Below are 25,315 nucleotides of genomic sequence, written 5' to 3'. Positions count from 1 at the left end.
TAAGCTATAGCCCGCTAGATTGTAATTCGATCTCAACCAAGAATTAGTGAACAAAAATGCATATAAATGACAATTTAATAAACTTTTGTGGCACATATGTTCTGTGTTGATATTTACAACAATATTACATCTCTCCATTTACTTTTATAGATATGATGTTTAATGTTTTACATATATATATATATATTAAAAAACAATTGATAGCGTTAATTATACAAAGTATTTGACTATATTTATCTCTTCCTTAAATAAGTAATTAATTAATACATATGGTATATGCCGTCTTAGAGTAGTAAAGTTGAAATAAGAAAAAAAGTTCGAGATAAAAAGGACTAAATATAGTACTGTAATACATTAGTTTCCTACTGGATTAATGGCAGTTAACTCTTGTAATATTTTAATACTCCATTGCAAAATTTATGTGACAAAATTTAAATATGCGTTGACTTAACTAAGACTTCTAAAATTTATAGTCATTGATAATATTTTTATAGATACAAAAATTTAAAACTTATGTTCTTAAATATTACGTGGTTATAATTTTTTTTTATTTTTTATTAAGAATAAATATGAAGTTTAATTTATTTGTAAATCGAAAAAGGAAATATAGCTCCATAATCTAGAACGGAGCAACTACCAAAAAGTGGAAATGGCATTTCTGTAATATATTGACGAAAGAGTGGCAATGATGAAAGCTTCCATTACTTAAACCCCAAAACGCGTTGCTCTCTCCGTTATAGTAGCACGGAACAGAATTAAACAATTAGCTCTCTCCGTTCCACCAGAAACTCACAATATTCTTTTTCCCAATTATAACCAAATGGGTTCTCGCTCAAAATTAAGCTCCAATAGCTTATCAATGAGAAGAACAAGAAGAACAAAAAAACCATGCAAATCTCAAAACGACGTCGATGGTGGTGGAATTAGTGGCCCATGCACTTCCATTTCTGAAAAATTGGAAGCACTCAAGCAGTTAATCCCAGCCAACAATGGTGAAGTCAAAGCTGACCAGTTGTTTAAAGAAACTGCTGACTACATTGTTCTTCTCAGAACTCAGGTCTTCGTTTTACAGAAACTCGTCGATTTTTATGGTGACCAGAATCAAGATAACCAAAATCCTTTATAGTACATAGCAGTTTTCCCAGCCAAAAACAGAAAGAAAAAAAAAAGATTGCTTTAATTTTCTTCTTCTTCTTCTTCTTCCTTTTTTTTTTTAAAAAAAAAAAAACATTTTGGTTTATTTATTTTTCTCTTCTTTTAATTAGGTTCCAAGCTATGTATGGTTAGGTGGGTTATTGGTACTGAATTTCAGGATCAAGTAAGTAGTTATTACTAGTATATTTAGTATCAGAAAGTCTTAACCTTTCTATATTGGTTCAATTTTTAACATTTTGTTATTCAGCTATCTGTAATAGCCTTAATTAATGGGCAGGGATATATGAATACTCCAGATTTGCATTGTTGGTTAGACATTAATTAATTATTTTGCTTTGAGAAATTATTAATTCTTCATTGTGCTTGACTTGTTCAATTGTTTCATTTACTGCAAATGGTAAAAACACTAGCTAACTAAATATATAGAATGTTTTAATTAGCTGTTTACGAAATATATTCTTGGGTAATTTTAGGTAAGAGGTTTTAGTCGCATAATATTTGTCTTTTGTCAATATATACTAGCTTAGAGTGCAGACAAAAAATCTGAAGTCTTTCCATCAGAAGCCACGCTTTAGTTTCAGACCTGTTCACTGAATGTGAGAGCTGACAACAGAGCTTACTCTGTAACAAATTAAAATTTAGATTTGACAGATTCAACATTTAAACTTTTCATCAGTAAATCCATCGGCTTCCAAAAATATGGTAAAATATTTACCTACATTTCGTGTCAAAATTACTAGATTCTGTTGTGTCTCTACCATGAGGTCTGAAGTTCAAATTGCAGCAGAGATAAAAATATTAGGTGATCTTCTAATTTGTTCTAGTCTTGGTAGACATTTCCATCTGTTCTAGTCTTGTATTCTTGACAAACGAGTTCTCTTTAACATTCTTGCTGGTCGAACTCTTAGATCAAAGTGAATTTAGGCGAGGTGTGTATAAATTGGCTCGAATACTATGATTCACGGTTATCAGAAAAAGAAAAAAAGAAAGAGACTGCCCCTGAGAGAAAGGGGAACCTACAAAAATATATTATACTTATCTTATTAACCTGAAAATATAAGATAGATGATTTGTTTTAATAGATTAAATTACATTGATAATAAAAAAAAAAAATTATACTGTCAGAGCCAAGAGGTGTTGATGGTACCGGCAAAGATGGCGGAAGGGAGGGGGTGGGGGTGTAATCTTCTGAGTGTTTTCACATGATATCTCAGTGAAACAGACAGCACTGCTCTTCATGTTATGGCATCACATGCTATGTTATGGACAGCAGTGACAACTAGTACTAGCAGTAGTAATAGTAACGCTTTAAGGAACATGTGCACAACTCAGAATGCCTCCAAATTTTGATAAACAAACAAAATAAGAAAAAAGGAGAGCAATTTTGGATCTCTTTTCCTTTCAATACGTCTTAGAACTGTCAAGAAAATTAAAGGAAAGCTACAAGCAACTAGTAACAGACAAATTGCAACCATTGTCATTCTCAAAAAAAGAATGTGATGGGGGGTACGTACATCAAATGAAAATGAACTTCAATTGCTAATAACAGATTTTTATATGAATATGATGTAGATTAGCATTATACCTGCTTTTTAGTTCTCCAAAATGCTTTTACTATTTCATCAGCAATCTTCAGGTAGTAGGTTAACAAGACACATATAGAGTCGGATGTAGTAAATATAGACCCATCACTTTAAATATACGGAAAAGGGCCAAATATACCCCTGTATTATCAAAAAAGGGTCAAATATACCACTCGTTACACTTTGAGTCTAAATATACCCCTACCGTTATATCCCTCCATCGTTAAAGTTGACCGAGGTTAATAGTTTTAATGAAATAAATGGTATGTCTGCTTTCATTTCTAACCAAATCGATTTTAACCCCCCTCCTTCCATGTCATCTTTCACTATTTGCACCTCCCCTTCACCACTACTACAACACTATACCCACTACCATTTTCACAAACTCGAAAGGTGGAAGAAATCAAAATGCTTCAAATGACTTACACAATGCCATCATCGGGGAAAATTCCACCGTCTAGAACTCGAGAATTTCAAATCCTATAGAGGATTTCAAACAATTGGACCATTTTACGACTTTACAGCAATTATAGGACCAATGGAGCAGGAAAATCTAATCTAATCGATGCAATAAGCTTCGTCCTTGGAGTTCGCACGGGTCAACTTCGTGGTGCACTGTTGAAAGACCTGATTTATGCTTTTGATTACCGTGAAAAAGAGCAGAGAGGTCGAAGAGGTTTCGTTAGGCTAGTTTATCAGCTTGTTAATGGTACTGAAATTCAGTTTACAAGGGCTATTTGAGTATCGGATTGATGGGAAAGCAATTAATTGGGATGAGTCATTTGAAGCATTTTGATTTCTTTCACCTTTCGAGTTCGTGAAAATGATGGTGGGTATAGTGGTGTAGTATTGGTGAAGGGGAGGTGCAAATAGTGAAAGATGACATGGAAGGAGGGGGTTCAAATTGGATTTGATTAGTGAGGTATTGACATTTATTTCATTAAAAATATTAATCTTGATAAATTTTAACGGTGGAGGGATATATTTGTAGTCAAAGTATAACGGTAGGAATATATTTAGACTCAAAGTATAATGAAGGATAGATTTGACCCTTTTCCAATAGTACAGAGTATATTTAGCCCTTTTCCATTAGATATATAATGCCAAGAACCTTAATACTGAACTCATAAAACTAACTCTAGATCCACCTGGACACATATACTGCAATTACTTTTGATAGGAGTGTTTGTTCTTGATAACGACTGAAATGAGATGCTGCATTCAATGTTTTTGAACATGTGAGCTAGCATATTAAATTTACTAAATAGCGAAGGTCAATTTTATAGATAGTCTAATAACTATCACTTTTTTTTATTAAAGTCACTTAACTATACTTCGTAATACAAAAGTATATAACTATCATTTTTTTTCCACCAAAGTCATTTAACTATGTTCTCTAACATAAAAGTCACAAAACTTTGAGCTTATTAATAGAGAAGTCGCACCTACCGGAAAATCTAACTTTCGATGGATAATTTTATTAGATTAAAAATAAAAAAAATAAAAAAGTTACCCATCAGAAATTGAAATTTCCGGTAGGTGTGACTTTTGTGTTAATAAGCTCAAAGTTTTATCACTTTTATGCTAGAAAACATAGTTAAGTGACTTTATAAAAAAAAAGTGATAGATATATGACTTTTGTGTTAAAAAATATAATTAAATGACTTTGGTGAAAAAAGTGATAGTTATATGACCTCCAATTTATCCCAAAATAGCACACTTGCTAATGGAGCAGTCGATTAGATTGCGGTGAAAGCTTTCGTGTACTTCAATCTGAAACACTCGTTCCATTTATCCTGTTTTATACAACATTTATGCTTAACGAGGTTACTTTTTGCCTTGCTTAAATTCACATTTTATCTACTAGCTAGTAGTGTTTTGCAAAAGGAAAAGGAGGTGTAATGCAATAAACCTTTCATGCATTGAGCGTAGGTTGATCTGAAATTTTTTAAATTATAGAGAATACATTTGTTATCATCTATATGACAGCGTTCGACATTTAAATAATACTTCGTTGTTATAGGCAAAAAAAAAAGATGCATAAAATCTAATTTTTATTTTTAATTGTCAAATTCTAAACTTAATCACACTTTTTGTATAACGAAGGAAAATCGTTTAATGATGAATATATATATATATATATATATATATATTCATATGATATTTGTCATAAATAGTCTTTCCTCTATTTGATTTGTTTGAGCCTATTCCTTTTTAGTTAAATGCTAAAATGAATGACCTCTTTCTAATTTGGAACAAATTCACTTTATGAATGATTTGATCACACAAATTTTCGAAGAACTTTATTTTGAACCACAGTTTCAAGAAGTCTTTCCCTCTTTCTAAATGTATTGCCGTCAAAGGGTTCATATAAATTGAAACGGAGGGAGTATATTAAATGATCAAATATTTAGTCAAAATTTCTACTCTTATTATTGGTAATCATAGATATTCTATTTTTATAAAGAAGGTTAATTATTATATTACCAAAAAAAGAAAATAGTTGTTATATGGGGGTAATTTTACAAAGAGAGTACTGCTATAAAGTTGGTTGTTGTTATTATAGGTAAAATGCTGTTACAGAGAAGTAAAATATAACATAAAAACCGGTTTCGAAAAATCTTAGTTGTTATAGAGAGGTGCTGTTATATGTGAGTGCCGTTATAGAGAGGTCTGGTTGTATAATATAAAAAGTAGAAAAAGAAATACTTGAAACCAGCCATGACTATTGCCTTCTTTTGCCTTTTTCATGTACTGTTCAGTAATGGGCTTTTCAGGGATTGAGCAGTTATGGAACAGCAATAGTGATAAGAATGCACATAATTGGACATCTCCTTTCTTTAATATAGTATATATTTTTCTTCTTCAACAAGGGGACCAAGTAAGGTCTTTTCTCAGAGAAATACCATAATGTTTTGTTTGACAAAATTGCAAACGTACGCACAGCCTCAAGAAGGAAGATTTGTCTAATTTAGAGATCTCGTCGGCCTTTATCAGCTCGAGGCTCTTGAGCCGCGGCTTCTTTGTAGGAAAGGTCTTGGTTTAGTTTGGCATAGTATTAAAAAAAAATTGTGACGATTATACAACTATATAAAATGGTGAGTGACGCTTTAGGACTACTTTTATGAATATAATCAATTAAATTGAACTTTACTGATCGAACGTAGCTATTGTCCAAGTGACATACAATTTCTTTAATATTTTAGATTGAATGCTCTAATTCTTTAACACTTTTGTGGCGGGGGATTTGTCTTATCACTGGACATTTTCTCTCAGAAAAATGAGGAAAAGGAAATAAAAGTAACTTGTTGATTAAACCTTCTTTATGCAGAAAAAGAAGAAACATAGGACAGAAATGAAAATTCTCATGGGGAGAATGATTGAACCAATAACAAAAGGAAAAGAAATCTCACGTAGAGCAGGCGTTTATCAATTCCATGCTAAACAAGAACCAAAAATCGTCCATATTGTATTCTTTTAGAGTTAAGGTCCTTATCTTATGCTGATTCTCCCAATTAAATTGAGCCTCTTTGAGTCTTGATCCAGTCAATAAATGTACCGAACATCTTATTAGAACTTCCTCCTTTATTGACACTAGAGTTAACCTTTACTTGAAGATCTAAAGCCCTTTCTTTAAATGTTCCATCTCCGAATAGCTTGTCCATCTTATTCTTGATTTCTTCTTTGCCAATAACTCCAAACTCATTTTTCTTAAATCCCAATCCCACTTTCCAAACATCACAAATATAACTCTGATTAAACAACTGGTCAGCAAAATAAGGCCAGCACAAGAAAGGCACCCCACTGCTTACGCTCTCGACCGTCGAATTCCATCCACAATGGCTCAAAAAACAAGCAATAGAAGGATGCTCTAGCACCTTTTGTTGAGGGGCCCATTTCACTATATGGCCTCTATTGCCTACTCTGTCTTTGAAACCTTTTGGATAAGCGCTATCGCCGTCCAAAATTAGATTTTCCCGAACTACCCACAAGAATCGTCGTTTGGACAATTCTAGCCCAAGTGCCAGCTCCTGGAATTGAGTTAAATCCAAGATTGTAAAGCTGCCAAATGCGACGTAAATGACTGAATTATGTGGCTGCTGATCGAGCCATTTTAGGCAATTCGAGTCTTCGGGCCAGAAATGGCCCGTTGAAGATCCTAATCGATTGGTTGCTAGAAGGGGTCCAATTGGTGACACTTGAGGGAACATGGCAAATGCTCCAGGCTCCAGCTCCTTTGCTGAGTTACAAATGATCCAGTCTGCGGATTTTACTCTTTCGTTGCTGTCTGTTACGAGATCGATTATTATTTTCGTCAAAGCTGGATCAGGGAAGCAAGCCCATACAAAGTCTGATGGGTTCATGATGGGCATGTTTGGTGATAGCTTAATCCCCTGTTTCTTCAGTATAGCTCCTGGAAAGCAGATTTTGTTAGAAGGTAAAAGATCACACAATTAGTTGGATACTCTTTGCATATAGTCATAGTCTGTGCTGACATTATATTATACGGATATGAACTATAGATATGTCGCGTTCCATTTTGTTCATTATATTGTTGTCTTAACAGGGGAAATTTCATTTCACTTTCAGGAAACTATGCATGACGAATGGTTTATTTGAATGGAACTAACTTGAGCTGAATACATGAGCTCAATTGATTTAAGAAACTCTCTGCTTAAATAGGCATGAGGTAATAAATAGGTTGACTACTACTCTTTAACTATTAGACCATGCATCCACATCTAATTAAGCAGTTATTCATGTTTACTAACCATGTTTACAAATGTAAGCGTACTTTGATTTATATACTCATCATCATCCTGCCCCTCCGACCAACACTAATATTCACTATTAGCAAAAAAATTAGTTCTAAATAAGAAGCCCTTTGAATAACCGATACATTCTTGATAAAAATGAAATTGCAAGAAAAAAGAATCTCAATTTCGTTTATTCATTCGACTAAGAAAGCCTACCTTCCAGTTTTCACCCAGACAAAAAAGGTGAGAACCTAACGGCGAAGGTTGTTACTTTGGGAGCTTCCACATTGTCGCGCCTTTTTAATAGACAAAACTATAGCCGGTTACCCATCAATGCCTTTTAGGTGATCTTGTTGTTTCTAAGTAATTAAAGGTTCTAAAGTAGGACTTATTTTATGGTTTTATTAGCTATATATACTGATAACATAAATATTTTTTATACTATAGTAAATTTTTTAACTTGTGATAATACATTAGGCATTAGCTAACTTTTTACCTGATTATCAAGAAATTATCTGTAATCGACTAATCAATGACCTGATTATGTAAATATTTTTTACGTGCTTGGTATATAGAACTTAGAAGACCACAAGGCTAATTGCAAATTCAACCAAGTAAGAATGGAGCTCACCATCGCTATCTATGATTCCATCATCAATGAGTTTTGAGACGCTAAATAACGACGCTAGCGTAGCGGCAGCTGCAGGCCAGAAAGCAACTCGTCTAATGTTCAATTTTTCTGCAACTCCGAGTGCCCATCCCATATTTTCATCAACTATAACACATGATACTCCATTTTCATCAGACTCATTAATCCTTTTAATAATTCCCTCAAGTTTCCCAGGCATCACTTCAGCAATTGCTTCTGTCAACTTTTTCAGGTCTGCTCTATCTTCTTCAGGTCCCAAACCATCTGGGATTGAGACTAAGCTTATCTTGTTGCGTACATCGTCGTTTTCAGATAATGCCTTGATCACTCTTTTGTGGTTGAATTCCGAATTAACAAAGGTGATTTTGCAACCCTCTTTGACTAACCACAAGGAAAGTTCCATTAAAGGAAGAACATGGCCTTGAGCTGGATAAGGTATAGCTACAATATGTGGAATTTGGGCCATATTTTCTTTCTTTGTACGTTCCTTCCTTGCAGAGATTAAAGCTTCTAATTAGTGCTTTATATAAGGGGGCCTAGAATCAGGAAATATTGTTTTTAATACTCAGAGTTTAACTTTTATATATACGATTGCATTGTAAACAAAATTTACACTATGACTGCATTTTATAGGAGTATATAACATGTTTAGCAAGTAAACTGCCTGCCTTATTTTTCAAGTTACCGATTCTACATTTTATCATTTTATGTATGGTCATGTAGATAGAAGCGGGGTCATAATTTGAAGTTTATGGGTTCTGAACTTATCACCGAATTCATGGCGTTCAAATCTTAGCTTCTTTAAGATATTCATAATTAAATATTTATACATATTTAATTGATGGATTTCTTAATACAAACAATGAGTCTAAGCAAAAGCTATTGGATTCGTCCAAACCCGTAAGTAATACTCTACTCTACCTCCGCCCCTGCACATACATGTTGCTACTTTTTACATAACCTGATAGTGTATATGCGCAGTTGCACCATAATTTTGTATTTCGTTCTTGGAATATTAACGTTTATTTCTTGTATTTTTCCAAGGGTACATGGACTTAGTAAATTACTAATAATACAATAGGATCATAAAATAATAGAGATATATTCTATTTCCTGATGTTGTATTCCCTAAATGTTGATACAAATCTTGTCAATTGGCGTTATAAGAAAGCCCTATGTCTGTGCTTTGAAGTGAATTTCACATCGACTAAGCTGGGAAACTTCAATTTCATCGATCACTTTGTTATTTGCTCTTGTTTTCTTCTTATGTAATTACTTAGAGTGTGTTGGTATGACGCAAGTTATTTTTCGTCCGGTGTTTGGTTAGAGCAAGTAATATGAAGTTAAAATTAAGATTGTTAGTGAAGAAAAGGAATTCTGCTCACAAGTGAGGAAATCAATTTTTCCCTTTCAAATTTTCCTTGAAAAATGACTTCCGTCGTACCAAATACCAGAAAATAATTTCCTCTTAAATATGATTCCGGCATACCAAATACACATTTATTTTTGTGTTGCAAGTACATCTCCCTGGTGAAGTAGTTGAAGTCGGCCAGTGACTAAAAGTTCCGTTTCTGTTTTCTTAATTATTTTCTTGTATTAATCGCTCTATCCAATTTGACAGACGCCAAAATGCAGCATTGCCAAAAATAGAATCTTCAAAACAGACGTTGGACCTTCTCAGACGATTATTCTTGGAAGGACGGAAATTAAACTAAATACTTACATCATAATTTCTGCGGATCGTTTTACTTCCAACAACGAGAATCTTAGCTTGTTTAGGTGCGGATAAGGCTGACATTGAACTAAGGCGTCATTTGGTAGGAGGGATAATTTATTCCATATAGATGAGATTGTGTGGGATAGGCTGGGATAACTTATCCCACCCTCTATATATATATATATATATATATATATATATATAGAGACTTATCCAACCTTTTATCCCATATAACCAAACATGGGATAATTCTAATCCCACGGGACTAATAATCCCATCCCACCTACCAAACGACCCCTTGTTTAACTTATAAATTTTAACACTGTCGTCTATCGATATAATTTTTTTTTTTTTTTTAGACTATTAGATTATCCAAATTGTATTACATATAACCATTCTTCATTAAAATGTGGGATTTGAACTACCTGTTACAATAGATTAAAATGACCCGACGATGTAAAAATAGTTTAGACTGACAGTGTATATGTTTTACTACTTATGTAGGTTTAAGACGATATCCAGTCATCTTGTCTTTGACAAATAAGTCACCATACGATGATCATGATCATTCATAGAAACTAGTACTTCATTCTTTCATTGCCTAAATATTTCTTCAACCTTTGTTTTGATAATATTGAAATTATTTACCAAATCCTATACTGCATGATTCGGCATACACATGGTATGTTATATATTCAGCTAACAGCACTAGTCATCCTTATGAAACAATTGGTGGGAATACACACACACAAGGGTTTAACCTTAAATAAAAAGAAAAATTCAGGAAGAAACTGTCCAACAGCAGGTGCAGTACATTGCAGTGACATATATGTTTAGCAGTTTAAATGCGATCTCCATTTTTATGGTTGTATTAAACACACACAAACACAAATAGATACGAAAAACGTGCATATATACATGGAAAAGTTAGTTTTGAGATGTCACGTTAATCATAAAATATTCTAGTTACTCTTCTGTAAAAGTTGCTTAACTTATTTGGTACATCCTAGCCTTTTATTTGACTTATTGAATAGTACTTCCGGTTGCTTTCTGAAATTTTTAGACCAGTTTGGCCATAAGAATTATTCACTTTTTTCAAAAATTATTGTTAGGCAATGAAAATTCCAAATACAACTTGAAGTTGCATTTGGAATTTGAAAAATAAAAAAAACTTGTTTTTCAAATTTTTCACTTTTTTGACAACCAAAACAAGTACATTTCAACAACAACAAAAAAATACTATTTGCAAAAACTATGGCCAAACACAACTCCAAAATTCCAAAAAAAGTGAAAAAGTTTTTGGTTTCTATGGCCAAACGCCTACTTAAAGAATATAGGAGAAATATCACACACGAAGTTGACCAATTTGATCCTAAAATCAAACTACGTGACCTACAGCAACATGCATAAACTGTATTAAATGAAAAAAAAAACATCTTCCAATGGATGGAACATGAAAAATAACCTTATTACGTTTGTGTATATTGTGGGGATTTGACTGACGAATAGAACATAAGCCGGTAGTCAAATCAAATGGGGATGTAGCTCAAATGGTAGAGCGCTCGCTTTGCATGCGAGAGGCACGGGGTTCGATCCCCCGCATCTCCACGCTATTTTATTTGTTCTTTTCAGAATTGAAGTATTTTTCTGCCCAGGTAAAAGATACATTATATATACTCATGTTGATGTTGCATACTTCTTGACCTGAAGTCCTAACATGCACTGTTTTGGACCATCTTGGAATGGTACACGTAACCAACCCCTCAACATGTATGATGCAAGTAAGTTGTAACCCTTGTTCATTCAAGTTTAATTCATCAGTACACGACTTAAAAGCAAAAAATTGGAAATGGTAACCGAGGCGCGGTTAGAAATGTTCCAGGGAACTTGTGAAAATTCCAAGCAGTGCTACCAGTTATTGAAAAATTTCTAGTTTATAGTCCTTGTGATATTTAAGTAAACACTTTTAACCTTCAATTAATTAAAATGTGCACTTCTGATCTCTTTCACTACTAAAAAAACTGGAAAAAACCGACGGATCCCGTCGTTTTTTCGATAATTTTTTTAAATCTTTTTTTTTTTTAAGAAACCGATGGACTGCATCGGTTATTTTTCACGCAAAAATGCGCGAAAAATATAATTATTTCTTATATTATTTTCTAAAATAAACCGACGGATTCCGTAGGTTTTTTGTTTTTATTTGTTATTTTTTAATTTTTTTATAAAAAAAGTCGACGGAGTCCGTCGTTTTTTAGAGTGAAAAAACAGTATAAATTAAATCAATATAAGTATTTAAACAAAGAACATGAGTGGCCTAGTGGTAGAGCCCTTTAATGCCAAAGAGCATACTCGGATTCGATTCCACGTTGTTATATTTCATTATTTTATTTTCAAAAAAAAAAAACCGACGGAGTCTGTCAATTTTCGAAAAGCGACATAACGTATTAGAAAACCGACAGACATGTTGCGTCGATTTTCCGTCGGTTTTCACTGAAAAAGTTCTTTAAAGCATAACAAGAATCTACAAAGTTGAGAAAGAAGAAACACGAGTTACAAAACACGTAAACACTAGACTCCAGTTTGAATATGAGCTTATTCACAAATAGTAGTAGTGTAGCATATTCCTTGCAATTTGTGAATAAATCGAGTTGGTTGTAATTTATGATAGGCTAAAATAATAGGAAAATTTTCATAAAGGCTCATAAATACTGGTGAAAGCATAAAATACTTTATAATCTACAACTATTAACTAAATTATATAATCTACAATATATAAGGTAAATGAATAAATGAGAAACCCTTTGAATAAACAAAAATTCTCTTCGTGCACAATACCTCCAATAATCCATCTTTATATATTTTCATTCAATCAAATTCATTCTCCTTCTTGATATAATCTTGGTAGTAATACTACTTTTTTTATTTTCAATTTCATGTATTCTAAAAAACGATGGTAAATGCACAATAAATGATACTCCAACAACAATTCGTATATAAGAAATAACATATTGATATATATGTTGGGATCGAAATAACAGGCGACATGCGGAAGCTTAACAATTGCAAACCTTGAACACAATAAATCGAACAACAAATAAAACTGTACTAAAAGAGGCATAATATATTGATATGGTTTGGCCAACTGGCCTACAAATGAGAAACTAATTAAAAAAATATTAAAACTATTGGGAGAACATCTCCCCTAAACAAGACTCGTTAAACTACTACATTGTGGATGTTATTGTGTTTTATGTGAAAGAGACGGATTTTCAATTTATAGAAGTCCGAAACTTTTCCTCCAAGAAAGGATTATTCGAAGAGATATTTTCCACCAAGGAAATCTTTTCCATCAAAAAAATCATTTTGAAATAAAATACAATTATGGTAGAATCTAAATAAGGTAGGAAATTCAGGGGAAATCTTAACAATGTATTACATATAATAGGGAAAAAAAAAGCAGGGGTTTATCAAATTCCATGCTAAACAAGAACAGAAATTGTCCATATTTTATTCTTGGAAATTATGGTCCTTTTCTCATGCTGATTCTCCCAGTTAAATTGAACTTCTTTGAGTCTTGATCCAGTCGACAAATTTACCAAACATCTTATTAGAACTCCCTCCTTCTTTGACACTAGTGTTAACCTTTGCTTGAAGGTCTAAAGCCTTTTCTTTAAATGTGGTATCTCCTAATAGCTTATCCAGCTTATTCTTGATTTCTTCTTTTCCAATAACTCCATTCTCATTTTTGTTAAATCCCAATCCCACTTTCCAAATATCACAAATATAACTCTGATTAAACAACTGGTCAGCAAAATAAGGCCAGCACAAGAAAGGCACCCCATTGCTTACGCTCTCGACCGTCGAATTCCATCCACAATGGCTCACAAAACAAGCAATAGAAGGATGCGCTAGCACCTTTTGTTGAGGGGCCCATTTCACAATATGGCCTCTATTGCCTACTCTGTCTTTAAAACCTTTGGGGTAAACGCTATCACCATTCAAAATTAGATTTTCTCGGACCACCCAGAGGAATCGTCGTTTGGACGATTCTAGCCCAAGTGCCAGCTCCTGGAATTGAGTTAAATCCAAGATTGTAAAGCTACCAAACGCGACATAAATGACAGAGTTATGTGGCTGCTGATCGAGCCAATTTAGGCAATTCGAGTCTTCGGGCCAGAAATGGCCCGTTGAAGATCCTAATCGATTGGTTGCCAAAAGGGGTCCTATTGGTGACATTTGAGGGAACATGGCAAATGCTTCAGGCTCCAGTTCCTTTGCGGAGTTACAAATGATCCAATTTGCGGATTTAACTCTTTCGGCGTTGTCATTTACGAGATCGAATACCACTCTCCTCAAGGCTGGATCAGGAAAGAAAGCCCATGAAAAGTCTGATGAGTTCATGATGGGCATGTTTGGTGATAGCTTAATCCCCTGTTTCTTCAAGATTGCTCCTGGAATGCAGAGTTTGTTAGGAATCTAAAAGATCATACAACTAATTGGATACTCTTTCTAACCAGTAGGTACTGATATTATATTATATGAACTATATAGATATGTCAAGTTCCATTTTGCTCATTATGTTATTGTCTTAACAGGGGAACCTTCATTTCATTTTCGGGGAACAATGCATTAAGGAATGGTTTATTTCAATGGAACTGACTAGAGCTGAATACATGAGCTCAATTGATTTAAGTAGCTCTCTGCTTAAATAGGCATGAGGTAATAAATAGGTTGACCACTACATTAGACCAAGCATCCACATCTAATTAAGTAGCTATTCTAAATCTAAGATCATGCTTAGCATGTTCCGATTTCGGAACCATGTTTATTAATTTAATCGTACTTTGATTTATGTACTCATCATCATCATCCTGTCCCTCCTACCAATGCTTAATTACATACTTAAAAACAAGAAATTGCATTCTAAATAAGAAGCCCTTGAATGAGCGAGGTTTTCCTGATGCAAAAATTTGCAGGCATTAAGTATATGAATTTTGTTTATCCAATTTATAAGCAAGCCCTGCCTACCAATTTCTACCCAAACAGAGAAGGTGAGCACCTAGCGTGAGCGTGAAAGGTTGTTTCTTACTGTAACTTCCACATTGTCCTCATTCTGATTCAATAGATAAAACAAGATGGTTACCCATTGAGGCCTTAATGAAGTTGTTTGGTTTAGAACCAAATTATGCAGGGACTGTATACATGAGTTTGTAGTGTAGGGATTAGTAATATAACAAATGTACTACAGATATTATTTTTATTTGATGCTTGGTTCTTTGTAAGGAGTACTAAAATGGGATATATGGGAAATTTAAAAAATATGCGTCTTTTTATCCCATTACTATATTAGGTATAAAATAATATAACAGTGGGTGTAATAAATTATACTTATTAGGATTAGCTACGCAAGAGTCAAAATACAAAACCAAATACTGGATGATGCATGCAGTATCAAATTTAAACTTCAAACCCAACGAGTCCTCATTTTCTAAGTAAATATTCAAAAGTAAGACCTATTTTATAACAAGTGCTATGGAATAAATTCAACTAAGTAAAAAAATTAAAGGAGCTCACCGTCGCTATCTATGATTCCATCATCAATGAGTTTTGGGATACTAAAAAAAGATGTTAGTGTAGCAGCTGCAGCTGGCCAGAAAGCAACTCGTCTAATGTTCAACTTTTCTGCAACTCCAAGTGCCCATCCCACATTTTCATCAGCTATAACACATGAAACTCCATTTTCATCAGACTCATTAATCATTTTAATGACTTCATCTAGTTTCCCAGGCATCACTTCACCAATTGCTTCTGTCAACTTTTTCAGGTCTGTTCTATCTTCCTCAGGTTCCAATCCATCTGGGATTGAAACTAAGTTTATCTTGTTACGTACATCGTCATTTTCGGAAGATGCCTTCATCACTCTTTTGTGATTGAATTCAGAGTTAACAAAGGTGATTTTGCAACCCTCTTTGACTAACCACAAGGAGAGTTCCATTAAAGGAAGAACATGGCCTTGTGCTGGATAAGGTACAGCAACTATATGTGGTTGACTCATTTTTTTTCTTTCTTGATTTCTTCCTAGCTTACAGAGATTAAAGCTTATAGTTAGTGCATTATATAAGGGAGCCCAGAATCAGGAAGTAGGTTTTTAATTATATGCTCCCTCTGTTTATTGATGTCACGTCATTTTCTATCTTTTCTAACCTTCCATATTCTACACCACAAATTTTAAGGATAAAGATCCAGTCCAGCAGAAGGTTGGTCATGTAATGTTCAATGGCCCTATAGATTAATGACATACATACCATTAAAAAATACATGATGGAGATCCATTTTAACTCAAAGGATTATTAAAATAATTAAAAATAGTAAAATACACTAACGGTTGCCGTTAGTGTGTACACCCACGTTTCTTACCTTTTACACTGCAAATATGTTCCTTATTTTAAACTGGAAACTAAAGGAAAGTGCACCAAATAGTTATTATGTATACTTGGGAATCCTTCATCCTCTCCTTAAAGGATTCCATGGGAATGGTCTTCTCTTAATTATCTTTTTGAAAAGAAATTTTATAATAGCACGTTAAAATACAAATACAAGTATTAATCTTTTCTCGGTACTTGGTGTCAAATATTGTCAAATTTCTTACCAATAATTTTTCCTTAATCAATGGATACCTCATTTAGAGAAAGAAAAACTAATGAATTATCTCATAGTAATAGAGTACTCAACGCTATTTATTTTTTTAACTAATCCAACTCCACGATTGGAGTGTCACGGGTATGATTTTGGCTAGCCATTGTAATATCAAAATTAGATTTTACGAAACCATCCCATCGTCTCGATTTCTCTTTTGTATCGGTACAATTTGATATTATCTTTAAACTATAATATAAGAGTCACAAATAGAAGTTGGAACACAATATCACGATATACAGTTCGGTTCGATCGGTTCTTAAAAACCATTGACACCCCTACTCCACAAAATATTTGGCATCTCACAATATTGCGAACGCTCCAAATGACTTATACTTAGGCTATAAAAGGTTCAAATCTAAAATATAAAACAAAATTAAAGTTTCATCATTTTGCAATGCTGCAAGTATGTTACTGAGGATTCACAATATCCTTCTCTTTCTATCACTCTTTTTGCAAGTATTGGTGAAAGTAAGAATGTCGTTCTTTATCCATCCAATTAAATTGAGTATAAACGATACTCAAGTTGATTAAATATACATAACATTCAATCTATAGAGTGCCAAAAAAAAAAGTCAACGCGAACAAAATTAGCATAGATCATAATGTATTGTTATCTTGAAACTTTTGCGATCCTCGACTCTCAAAAAGGTTTGCCTACAAAATGTAGACAATTTTAAAATGTTAATAGCTAAATGTGTACTTTAAAAAATAAAAGTAAAAACTTCATCCAAAGATGAACCTGATCAGGAGGAACTGAATATGACCTTTGTGAATGTGCATCAACATTAAAGCAAAGAGGTTCCTATGCAAATGACAAACATGAAGTTAATTGAAAATGAAATTATATATATGACTATTTTTTTTAAAAGCAGTTCATTACTATTACGTAAGCATTTGAGTAAAGCTGGGATATTCCATTGAAAGAGAAAACGCTGAATTATGGGATAAGCTAGCACACGTCATATTTTGAGAAGCAGTTAAATCAGAATTCTCGAAAATGGTTCCCGTTGATACCGAATCCTACCAATTAATAAAAAAAATAATGTAACTGAGTAAACATTGTAAGAGTTGATATATATATATATATATATATATATATATATATATGAGACATTCTAATCATTGAAAAATAAAATTTGATATACCTGATTGAAAATATTTGCACTATCAGATAGAGTTCTATCATCGGCTCTCGATCCTATCTGGTTAACGCGACATGACTTGTTTCCTCGAGCTTTCTTGCTATTTGCGTTTCCCTCAAGACAACCTTTGGCCCTTTTTTTACGTCGCGTCCCATCTTTCTTTTTTAAGCCTTTGGCTTGTGTGAGGATATCTTTACTATTATTTGCTTCTGATAAATCTTTTCCTGAACTGCTAGTACAAAGAGATGGAGTAGTCACCTTCATGATTTCTTTCAATTTTGAACTTAGCTCATTTGCACACGCTATTGCCTCCTTATAGCCATCATCAGGTTTCGTAAGCTTTTTTTGCCGCCAATCTAACAAATATAGGACAAAGAACTCTATAACGATTCATAGTGATCAACTTCGGATCCTTGATCTCTATGTCTTGCCCATCAACTTCTTTAATATCTACGGCTTTTGCATCTTTGTCCACCTTTTTAAAATGTACTCAGTTGGAATTCTACTAGCTCCTCTTACCACATCGAGAATTCTTATTGTATGACAACACAGTATACCCATGGACTCAAACTTCAAGCAAGTACAAGATATATGGCCTATCTCTATCACCTTAACAATATACTCTCGAGCATGCCCATGCTTGCTGACCTTATACATGATGGATAAATCGTTCTCCTCACATCTATTCACTTTCATTGACAAAGATTTCATATATTCATCTTGAAAATATGTGAAAATATGTGATGTATATACCTCTCTAGCATGAGCCAAAATAGAGACTTGTGCTTTTAATACTGGAAATCATTGTGATGCATCACAAGTATCTTGCAACTCATTATATCTCTTATCCTCAATTGCTCGATCGTAATGCTTAGAAAATTGCACGATATTGTAATCGTACCTAAGTAATCCTTCAAATCACCATTCAAACTTTCACTCAATTGTGTGCTATTCATACCACACGAAAAAAATTCTTTCCGTATGCCGCAAATAATTTTTCTCTTAATGCATATATTCCTTGCAACCATTCATTTTCATGAAGGTTATATTCATCAAGCATGCTATTCCAAGCATTAATAAATTCATCCTCATCCACATACGCATAAATGCATCGTCTAAAATCACCACGAAAGGAAGCATACCTTTTATAAATTTGATTGAGATGTTTGGTTGCTTTTTGCTCCATGTGCCAGACGCACAACCTGTGATGAACTTCAGGCACCACGAGTGAGATAGCCTTACTTATAGCAGCATCTTGATCTATAAAAATTGTTATCGGTTTTTTTCCGGACATCGCTTTGAAAAATGTCTCAAACAACCACTGAAATGACTCTGAAGTCTCATCATACATTAAAGCACCTCCAAAAACAACCATTTTCCTATGATTGTTCAATCCAACAAAACTAGCCAAGGGTCGGCGCTTTATATTCGTCTGGTAAGTGGTATCAAATGAGAGCACATCTCCAAAAGTCTCATAGTCTATTATCATTTTTTAATCTGCCCAAAATATATTTGTGATCATGTCATCAACATCCAATTATACCGCAGAAAAGAAAGATGGGTCGTCAATTCTCTTCTTCTCAAAGCATTCTAATAGCACTCCTGGACGAAACAAAAAAAAAAAAAAAAAAAAAAAAAAAACATAGTTACCATTTTTCTAATATTAGGATCTGGTAGAATTAAGAAGTTGTCATATATCTCTTATCAACATTGTGTGTAAGTTTATTAAACTGTTTCCCCTTGTCTCATAGCTTTTTGTCGTTTTGTTCGGAGGTAGTTCTTCTGATCTAACTTGGTGTAACCCAAATTTACTCTGCCGCCAGCTTGAAGACTCATAAAATCAAATGTCTCTTTAGAAAATAATCCAGCATCCTCTGCTAAATCTATTTCATGAGCCTGAACTTCGTTTATCTTTCTGTGAGATGGCAACATATGAACCATTGTCAGTGGAACAAGAGAATTCTTATGTTCCAACTCAACTTTAGTAATACGGTACTTTCCCATTGACTGACAGGTAATAATAATATGAGCTTGACACCCTGTTCCAGTTTCTCTTCGAGATTTTTTAACTTGTTCTTTTTGTTTATCATTCCTACGAAAACCCTCCTTGTAACATGTAATCTTCCGTGATGTCACATAACCTAATTTCTTATTTGTATACGTACTCTCTGCGAACAGTAAAACCAACCCTTCTTGCATAGTCATTGTAAAAATTAAGTGCATTCTCATCACTATCAAACTCAAGTCCAAGTTTCGGCTCATAATCTACTAGCCCGTGAGAGTTACCTCATAAAATTTCTTCCGGAGTAGTTTCACACATGCTTTCCCCCAAATTCTCAATTATACTGCAAAATAAAAATCAACACATTATTCAATTCCGAACAAGGAATCAACGTGATACTAGATCAACATCAAATAACCAAACTTTAAAATAAATAAAGGAATCAAAATTATACAAGATCAAACATTAACTAATATTAAAAGAGAAAAAGAGAGTAAAACCTTGTTTTCCAGAAGAATCACTGGAAACCTAGGATTTCTTAGGAAAAGATTAAAAGTTACTTGTAAAAGATGAATAATCTCATATCTTTTATTGATATGTATTATCTTTCCAAATGGAAAGAGTTTTGGCGGGTCAAAAAGTCGGGCATAGATTCCCGCCATCTAACTTTTTTTTTTTTTTGAGAAAATATTATTGTGCACTTTGCGGCTTTATTTTGCAGTTTAAAAGGTAAGAAACGTGGGTGTACACACTAACGGCAAACGTTAGTATATTTTACTGTTTTTAATTATTTTAATATTCCTTTGAGTTAAAATGGATCTCCACCATGTACTTTTTAATGGTACACATGTCATTAATCTATAGGGCCATTGAACATTACATGACCAACTTCTACTGGACTGGATCTTTATCCAAATTTTAATGACATTTTGATGCATCACACACATCTTTTGTCTAGTTTAAGGTCACAAGATTCCAAAGTCTTCATTAATTGTCTTAAACTTCATATCTGGTCTAACTAAGACACATAAAGTGAAACGTAGGGAGTATAATCCAGCTCATATACGTACTGACGTCTTTCTTTTACTTTATCACAAGATTTTTACACTATTATTGTATTTTAAGCTGTTACAGCAAGTAAACTACTACAAAACTGATTTATTTTTCAGGTTACTAATACCACATATATGGAGAGTTAATTACATGTAATATATACCTTTTAGGTGGGCTAGTTTATAGATATTAAATTCTTTATCAAGAATATGGACGTCCAAGATTGTGTTTCTACAAGTAGTATTTTCTTGGAACGTATATTACTAACATTCGTCCAAGAATGTGTTTCTACTTGTAGTATTTTCTTGGAACGTATATTACTAACATTTACTAGTATTTTTCCAAGGGTACGTGGACTTAGTAGATTACCAACACTATTGGATCAATAAAAATAATAGGGATATATTCTATTTCCTGATTTATTCTTCCCTAAATGTTGATGCAAAGATTGTAAATTGGCGTTATAAGAAAGCCCTATGTCTGTGCTTTGAAGTGAATGTTGGCATCGACTAAGCTGAGAAACTTCAATTTCATCGATCACTTTGTTATTTGCTCTTGTTATCTTCTCATATAATCACTTACAGCGTGTTTTGATATGACTAAGTTATTTTTCATTCGGTATTTCATTAGAAATAGTAATATGAAGCTAACATTAAGAATAAAGGTAGGGAAAATAAATTTCACTCACAAGTGAGGAAATTATTCTTCCTTTTTTATTTAATTATTATTATTCCTAAAAAATAATTTCCGTCATACTAAGCACTAGAAAATCATTTCCTTTTCCGGCATATCAAATAGGCAAATATATACACCTTTATCCTTCAGTTGTTATGTGTTGCAAGTTGCAACTTGCAAGTACGTCTCACTATTATTTTTTTCTTGTATTAGGCGTTATATCCAATTTTATAGGCGCCAAAAGTAGAATGCCAAAATAGAATCTTTAAAACAAATGTTGGACCTTCTAGATTACTTTTGGTAGGACGGCAATTAGACCAAGTACTTACATCACAATTTATGTCGGACCAAATAGGCAAATATATGCACCTTTATTCTTCTGTTGTTATGTGTTGCAACTTGAAAGTACATCTCAATATTATTCTTTTCCTTATATTAGGCGCTCTATCCAATTTTATAGACGCCAAGAGTAGCATGCCAAAAGTAGAATCTTTCAAACGTACGTTGGACCTTCTAGATTACTCTTGGTAGGACAGAAATTAGACCAAGTACTTGCATCACAATTTCTATCGGATCGTTTTAGTTCCAACAACGTGCTAGAAACTTGTTTTGGTGGATAAGGCTGAAATTTAACTAAGGGCTCGTTACGTCGGAGGGATTAGGTGGATTATCCCGGTTTAGAATTTGAGATTAAATTCATCTCATATGTGGTCCGAGGAATTAATTTAAACTGTCACTGCATTGTAATTAACAATTTCTCCTTCTTTTTTCTTGGTTAATTAAATTATACACACATAAATAGATACGAGAAACATGCATATATACATGACACAATTAGTCTCGAAATGTCATGATAATCATAAAATATAGTTAGTCTTCATTTAAAGTTGCTTAACTTATTTAATTTGATACAGAATCCTAGCCTTTTATTTTGACTTATTAAATAGTACTTCCTAATGTTTTTTGAAATTTAAAGAATGTAGGACAAATCACTTAGTGCATTGGGCTGCCTCCTTTTTACGGGAGAAATATCACTCACAAAGTTTGCCAATTTGATCCTAAAATCAAACTCCGTGAACTACAGCAAGATGCATAAACTGTAATAAATAAATAAAACATCTTCCAATGAATGGACCATAAAAGCTAAAACTAATGTAATTAGGTTTTTGTATTGGCTTTCGTAGAAATATGAAATACGTGGGGAGTCACAGCAAATGGGGATGTAGCTCAAATGGTAGAGCGCTCGCTTTGCATGCGAGAGGCACGGGGTTCGATCCCCCGCATCTCTACATAAACATTTTTATTTATTTTTCAAAACAGAATTGTTTTTCTACGCAGAAAAAAGATCCATTATATATACTCATATTGCCTATTTTCTTGACCTAATCAATGCACATTGTTGTTTTGGACAATCTGGAATGGCATATCATACCAATCCCCTCAACGTGCATGATGCAAGTTATATTACATCATGTAAATAAGTTTTAACTCAAGTTCATTCATATTTAATTCAGCTATCCCCTATATCTCCGTATAAATTTTTATTTTTTTTTTAAACTAAATTATTTATTTTTCCAGAACAAAAGTGTATTTTTACCCAGAAAAAAGATTCATTATATATACTCATGATGCATATTTTCTTGACTAATCAATGCACATTATGTTTTGGACTCTATCGGGATGGTACATACCACGAATCCTCTCAACGTGTATGATGCAAGTTATATCGCGTCATGCGCTGTAATTTGTGTCCATTCATATTTAATTCATGGATCCCTGCATCTCCATATACATTTTTCATTAAATTTTTCAGAATAGAAGTATTTTCTACCTAGGCAAAAGATCCATTATATATACTCATGTTGCATATTTTCTTGACCTAATCAATGCACATTATTGTTTTGGACCATCTTTGAATGGTACATACCACCTGTCCCTCAACATGTATGATGCAAGTAACATCATGTAAGTTGTAACCCTTACTATAACAACAACAAACTTACAAGTGAGGTCGTTTCCCCCATCTTTGGTAAGGTAGAGTTTGTTTCCGTAGCCCCTTGGCTCAAAGGAAGATAAAAAGGAGGCAGTAGCAACAAGCATAAACAATAGCAAGATAATAAGATAACCGAGGCTAAGAAACAACAAGTAATAATAGAGAACTAAGAATAAGAAAGTGCAAGAGTAGTACCACTACCCCAGGGATGGAAAAGAAATAAATCCGACTACCTACTAACCTTCTATCCTAACTCTCGACCTCCACACGCTCCCATCAAGGGTCATATCTTCGGTGAGCTGAAGTTGTGCCATGTCCTGCCTAATCACCTCACCCAGTACTTCCTAGACCTATCTCCACCCCTCCTCAAGTCCACTATGGCCAACCTCTCACACCTCCTTAATGGGGCATCTTCACATGCTCGAACCATCTCAGTCTCACTTCTCGTATCTTGTAAGTTGTAACCCTTGCTCATTCATATTTAACTCATCTATCCCCCGCATCTAAATTTATTTATTCAGAACAGAAGTGTTTTTTTAACCCAGACAAAAGATCCATTATATATACTGATGTATCATGTTGCATATTTTCTTGACCTTAAATCAACATTATTATTTTAGATCATCTCGGAATGGTACATACCACCAATCTCCTATGAATGATGCAAGTTACATCATGTAAGTTTTTACCTTGTTCATTCATATTTCGTCGTTCCACCGCATCTTCATATAAAGTATTTTACTTATTTTTCAAAACAGAAGTGTTTTTCTACCGAGGCAAAAGATCCACTATATACTCATGTTGCACATTTATCTTAACCTAATCAATGCACGTAGTTATTTTGGACCAACTCCGAGGGGAACATACCACCAATCCCCTCAACATTTATGATGCAAGTTGCACCATGTCAGTTGTTGCACTTATTTGATCATATTTAATGCATCTGTAGAAGACTTCATATGGTCACGATGCGTGGTTGGAATTGTATAAGGGAACTAGTGAAATTCCATGCAGTGCACCTGGTGATGTGCTTACTAGTACTAGCAAACCCATGTAAGATCCGGTAGTTCATAAGTTGCAAAAATTTAAAAAATTCTTTAAAGCATAACCGGAATCTACAAGATTGAGGAAGAAGAAACACGCCAGTTTTGAGTATGAGCTCATTCACAAATAGTATAGCAGCAGTAGTAGTATACTAGTAGTAGTAGTAGTAGTGTAGGCATATTTCTTGCAATTTGTGAATGAATCGAGCTGGTTGTAATGTTGAGAAAATCGATTCCATAGGCAAAATTAACCATTTCTCACACAAAACTCAAAAGGATTCTTATCAAATCCAATATGATGGCACCAGCAAAACGATGTCTACTTTACAGATCTTGCGGTTTGAGGCCACCTTTCAAAAAAAGGGGGGAAAATGGAAGAGAAAAGTAACAACACCAATCTCAAATAAGGTTTTGGTGATCATGGTCACTTCTACATAAATTGGTATAAATAGTTGCTGAAATAACATGCGAAAATTACAGCTTCAATTCACTTAGCCTCACATGATTATATAATACAAACCGTTTCCAGTTTAGCATGGACAAAATTGAATCTGAAGTAGATTATTACAACTTCAGCTTGACCCAACCGATTCCATAGGCAAAACTGCATCATCATTTGAAGCACAATCTCATCAGCAACAGGGGAGATCTGTGCTGACAGAACAAAAGTTCTAATCATATATTTAGCCAATTCCGGTTCGCAATAACTACCTTGTTACACATTCAATAATACTCCGTCTGTCTATGGATTCTATTCTTTTTTTCTTTTTTGACAAGGAAAATGAAATGTAGCAACTGGAATCGAACCCAAGTATGGACTATTCCTTTTTTTTTTTTTTTCCCCCTA

The 25,315-nt window shown here is 33.7% G+C and overlaps 3 protein-coding genes, 1 long non-coding RNA gene and 2 other non-coding genes across 6 annotated transcripts; 3 read left to right on the top strand and 3 right to left on the bottom strand.

Annotated features, from left to right (window-relative positions):
• Positions 1–6,035: 6,035 nt before the first annotated feature.
• Positions 6,036–8,758, bottom strand: LOC132047019 (UDP-glycosyltransferase 83A1-like). The gene is made up of 2 exons (XM_059437895.1): positions 8,127–8,758; positions 6,036–7,152 (listed from the first exon to the last, which is right to left on the bottom strand). Exons 1-2 carry the CDS (start codon positions 8,608–8,610, stop codon positions 6,254–6,256), a joined length of 1,383 nt encoding a protein of 460 aa, XP_059293878.1. The 5' UTR covers positions 8,611–8,758; the 3' UTR covers positions 6,036–6,253.
• On the top strand, positions 7,058–8,502 carry LOC132047021 (uncharacterized). Its single transcript, XR_009412801.1, has 3 exons — positions 7,058–7,176; positions 7,329–7,428; positions 8,377–8,502. It is a non-coding gene; the product is annotated as an uncharacterized LOC132047021 (long non-coding RNA).
• Positions 8,759–11,396: 2,638 nt separating the features above from the next.
• Positions 11,397–11,469, top strand: TRNAA-UGC (transfer RNA alanine (anticodon UGC)). Its single transcript has one exon. It is a non-coding gene; the product is annotated as a tRNA-Ala (tRNA).
• Positions 11,470–13,185: 1,716 nt separating this feature from the next.
• LOC132047020 (UDP-glycosyltransferase 83A1-like) lies at positions 13,186–15,965 on the bottom strand. The gene is made up of 2 exons (XM_059437896.1): positions 15,436–15,965; positions 13,186–14,312 (listed from the first exon to the last, which is right to left on the bottom strand). The coding sequence occupies exons 1-2, from the start codon at positions 15,914–15,916 to the stop codon at positions 13,414–13,416; spliced, it is 1,380 nt and encodes a 459-aa protein (XP_059293879.1). The 5' UTR covers positions 15,917–15,965; the 3' UTR covers positions 13,186–13,413.
• A 3,462-nt stretch (positions 15,966–19,427) lies between these two features.
• Positions 19,428–19,907, bottom strand: LOC132047888 (protein FAR1-RELATED SEQUENCE 5-like). Its single transcript, XM_059438865.1, has one exon. It carries the CDS (start codon positions 19,905–19,907, stop codon positions 19,428–19,430), a length of 480 nt encoding a protein of 159 aa, XP_059294848.1.
• Positions 19,908–22,648: 2,741 nt separating this feature from the next.
• TRNAA-UGC (transfer RNA alanine (anticodon UGC)) lies at positions 22,649–22,721 on the top strand. Its single transcript has one exon. It is a non-coding gene; the product is annotated as a tRNA-Ala (tRNA).
• The last annotated feature ends 2,594 nt before the right edge of the window (positions 22,722–25,315 follow it).

Source organism: Lycium ferocissimum, chromosome 2 (genome assembly GCF_029784015.1).
Source record: "Lycium ferocissimum isolate CSIRO_LF1 chromosome 2, AGI_CSIRO_Lferr_CH_V1, whole genome shotgun sequence".
NCBI classification, from domain to species: domain Eukaryota; kingdom Viridiplantae; phylum Streptophyta; class Magnoliopsida; order Solanales; family Solanaceae; genus Lycium; species Lycium ferocissimum.
Note: the sequence above shows the minus strand (reverse complement) of the source record. Positions and strands in the feature narration are given on the sequence as shown.

Excerpts from the sequence above, each read along its gene's own strand:
- LOC132047019 (XM_059437895.1), bottom strand. The coding sequence starts at position 8,610 with ATGGCCCAAATTCCACATATTGTAGCTATACCTTATCCAGCTCAAGGC. Across the intron at positions 7,153-8,126 it reads TGGAATCATAGATAGCGATG|GAGCTATACTGAAGAAACAG; the intron begins GTGAGCTCCATT and ends TCTGCTTTCCAG.
- LOC132047020 (XM_059437896.1), bottom strand. The coding sequence starts at position 15,916 with ATGAGTCAACCACATATAGTTGCTGTACCTTATCCAGCACAAGGCCAT. Across the intron at positions 14,313-15,435 it reads TGGAATCATAGATAGCGACG|GAGCAATCTTGAAGAAACAG; the intron begins GTGAGCTCCTTT and ends TCTGCATTCCAG.
- LOC132047888 (XM_059438865.1), bottom strand. The coding sequence starts at position 19,907 with ATGACTATGCAAGAAGGGTTGGTTTTACTGTTCGCAGAGAGTACGTAT.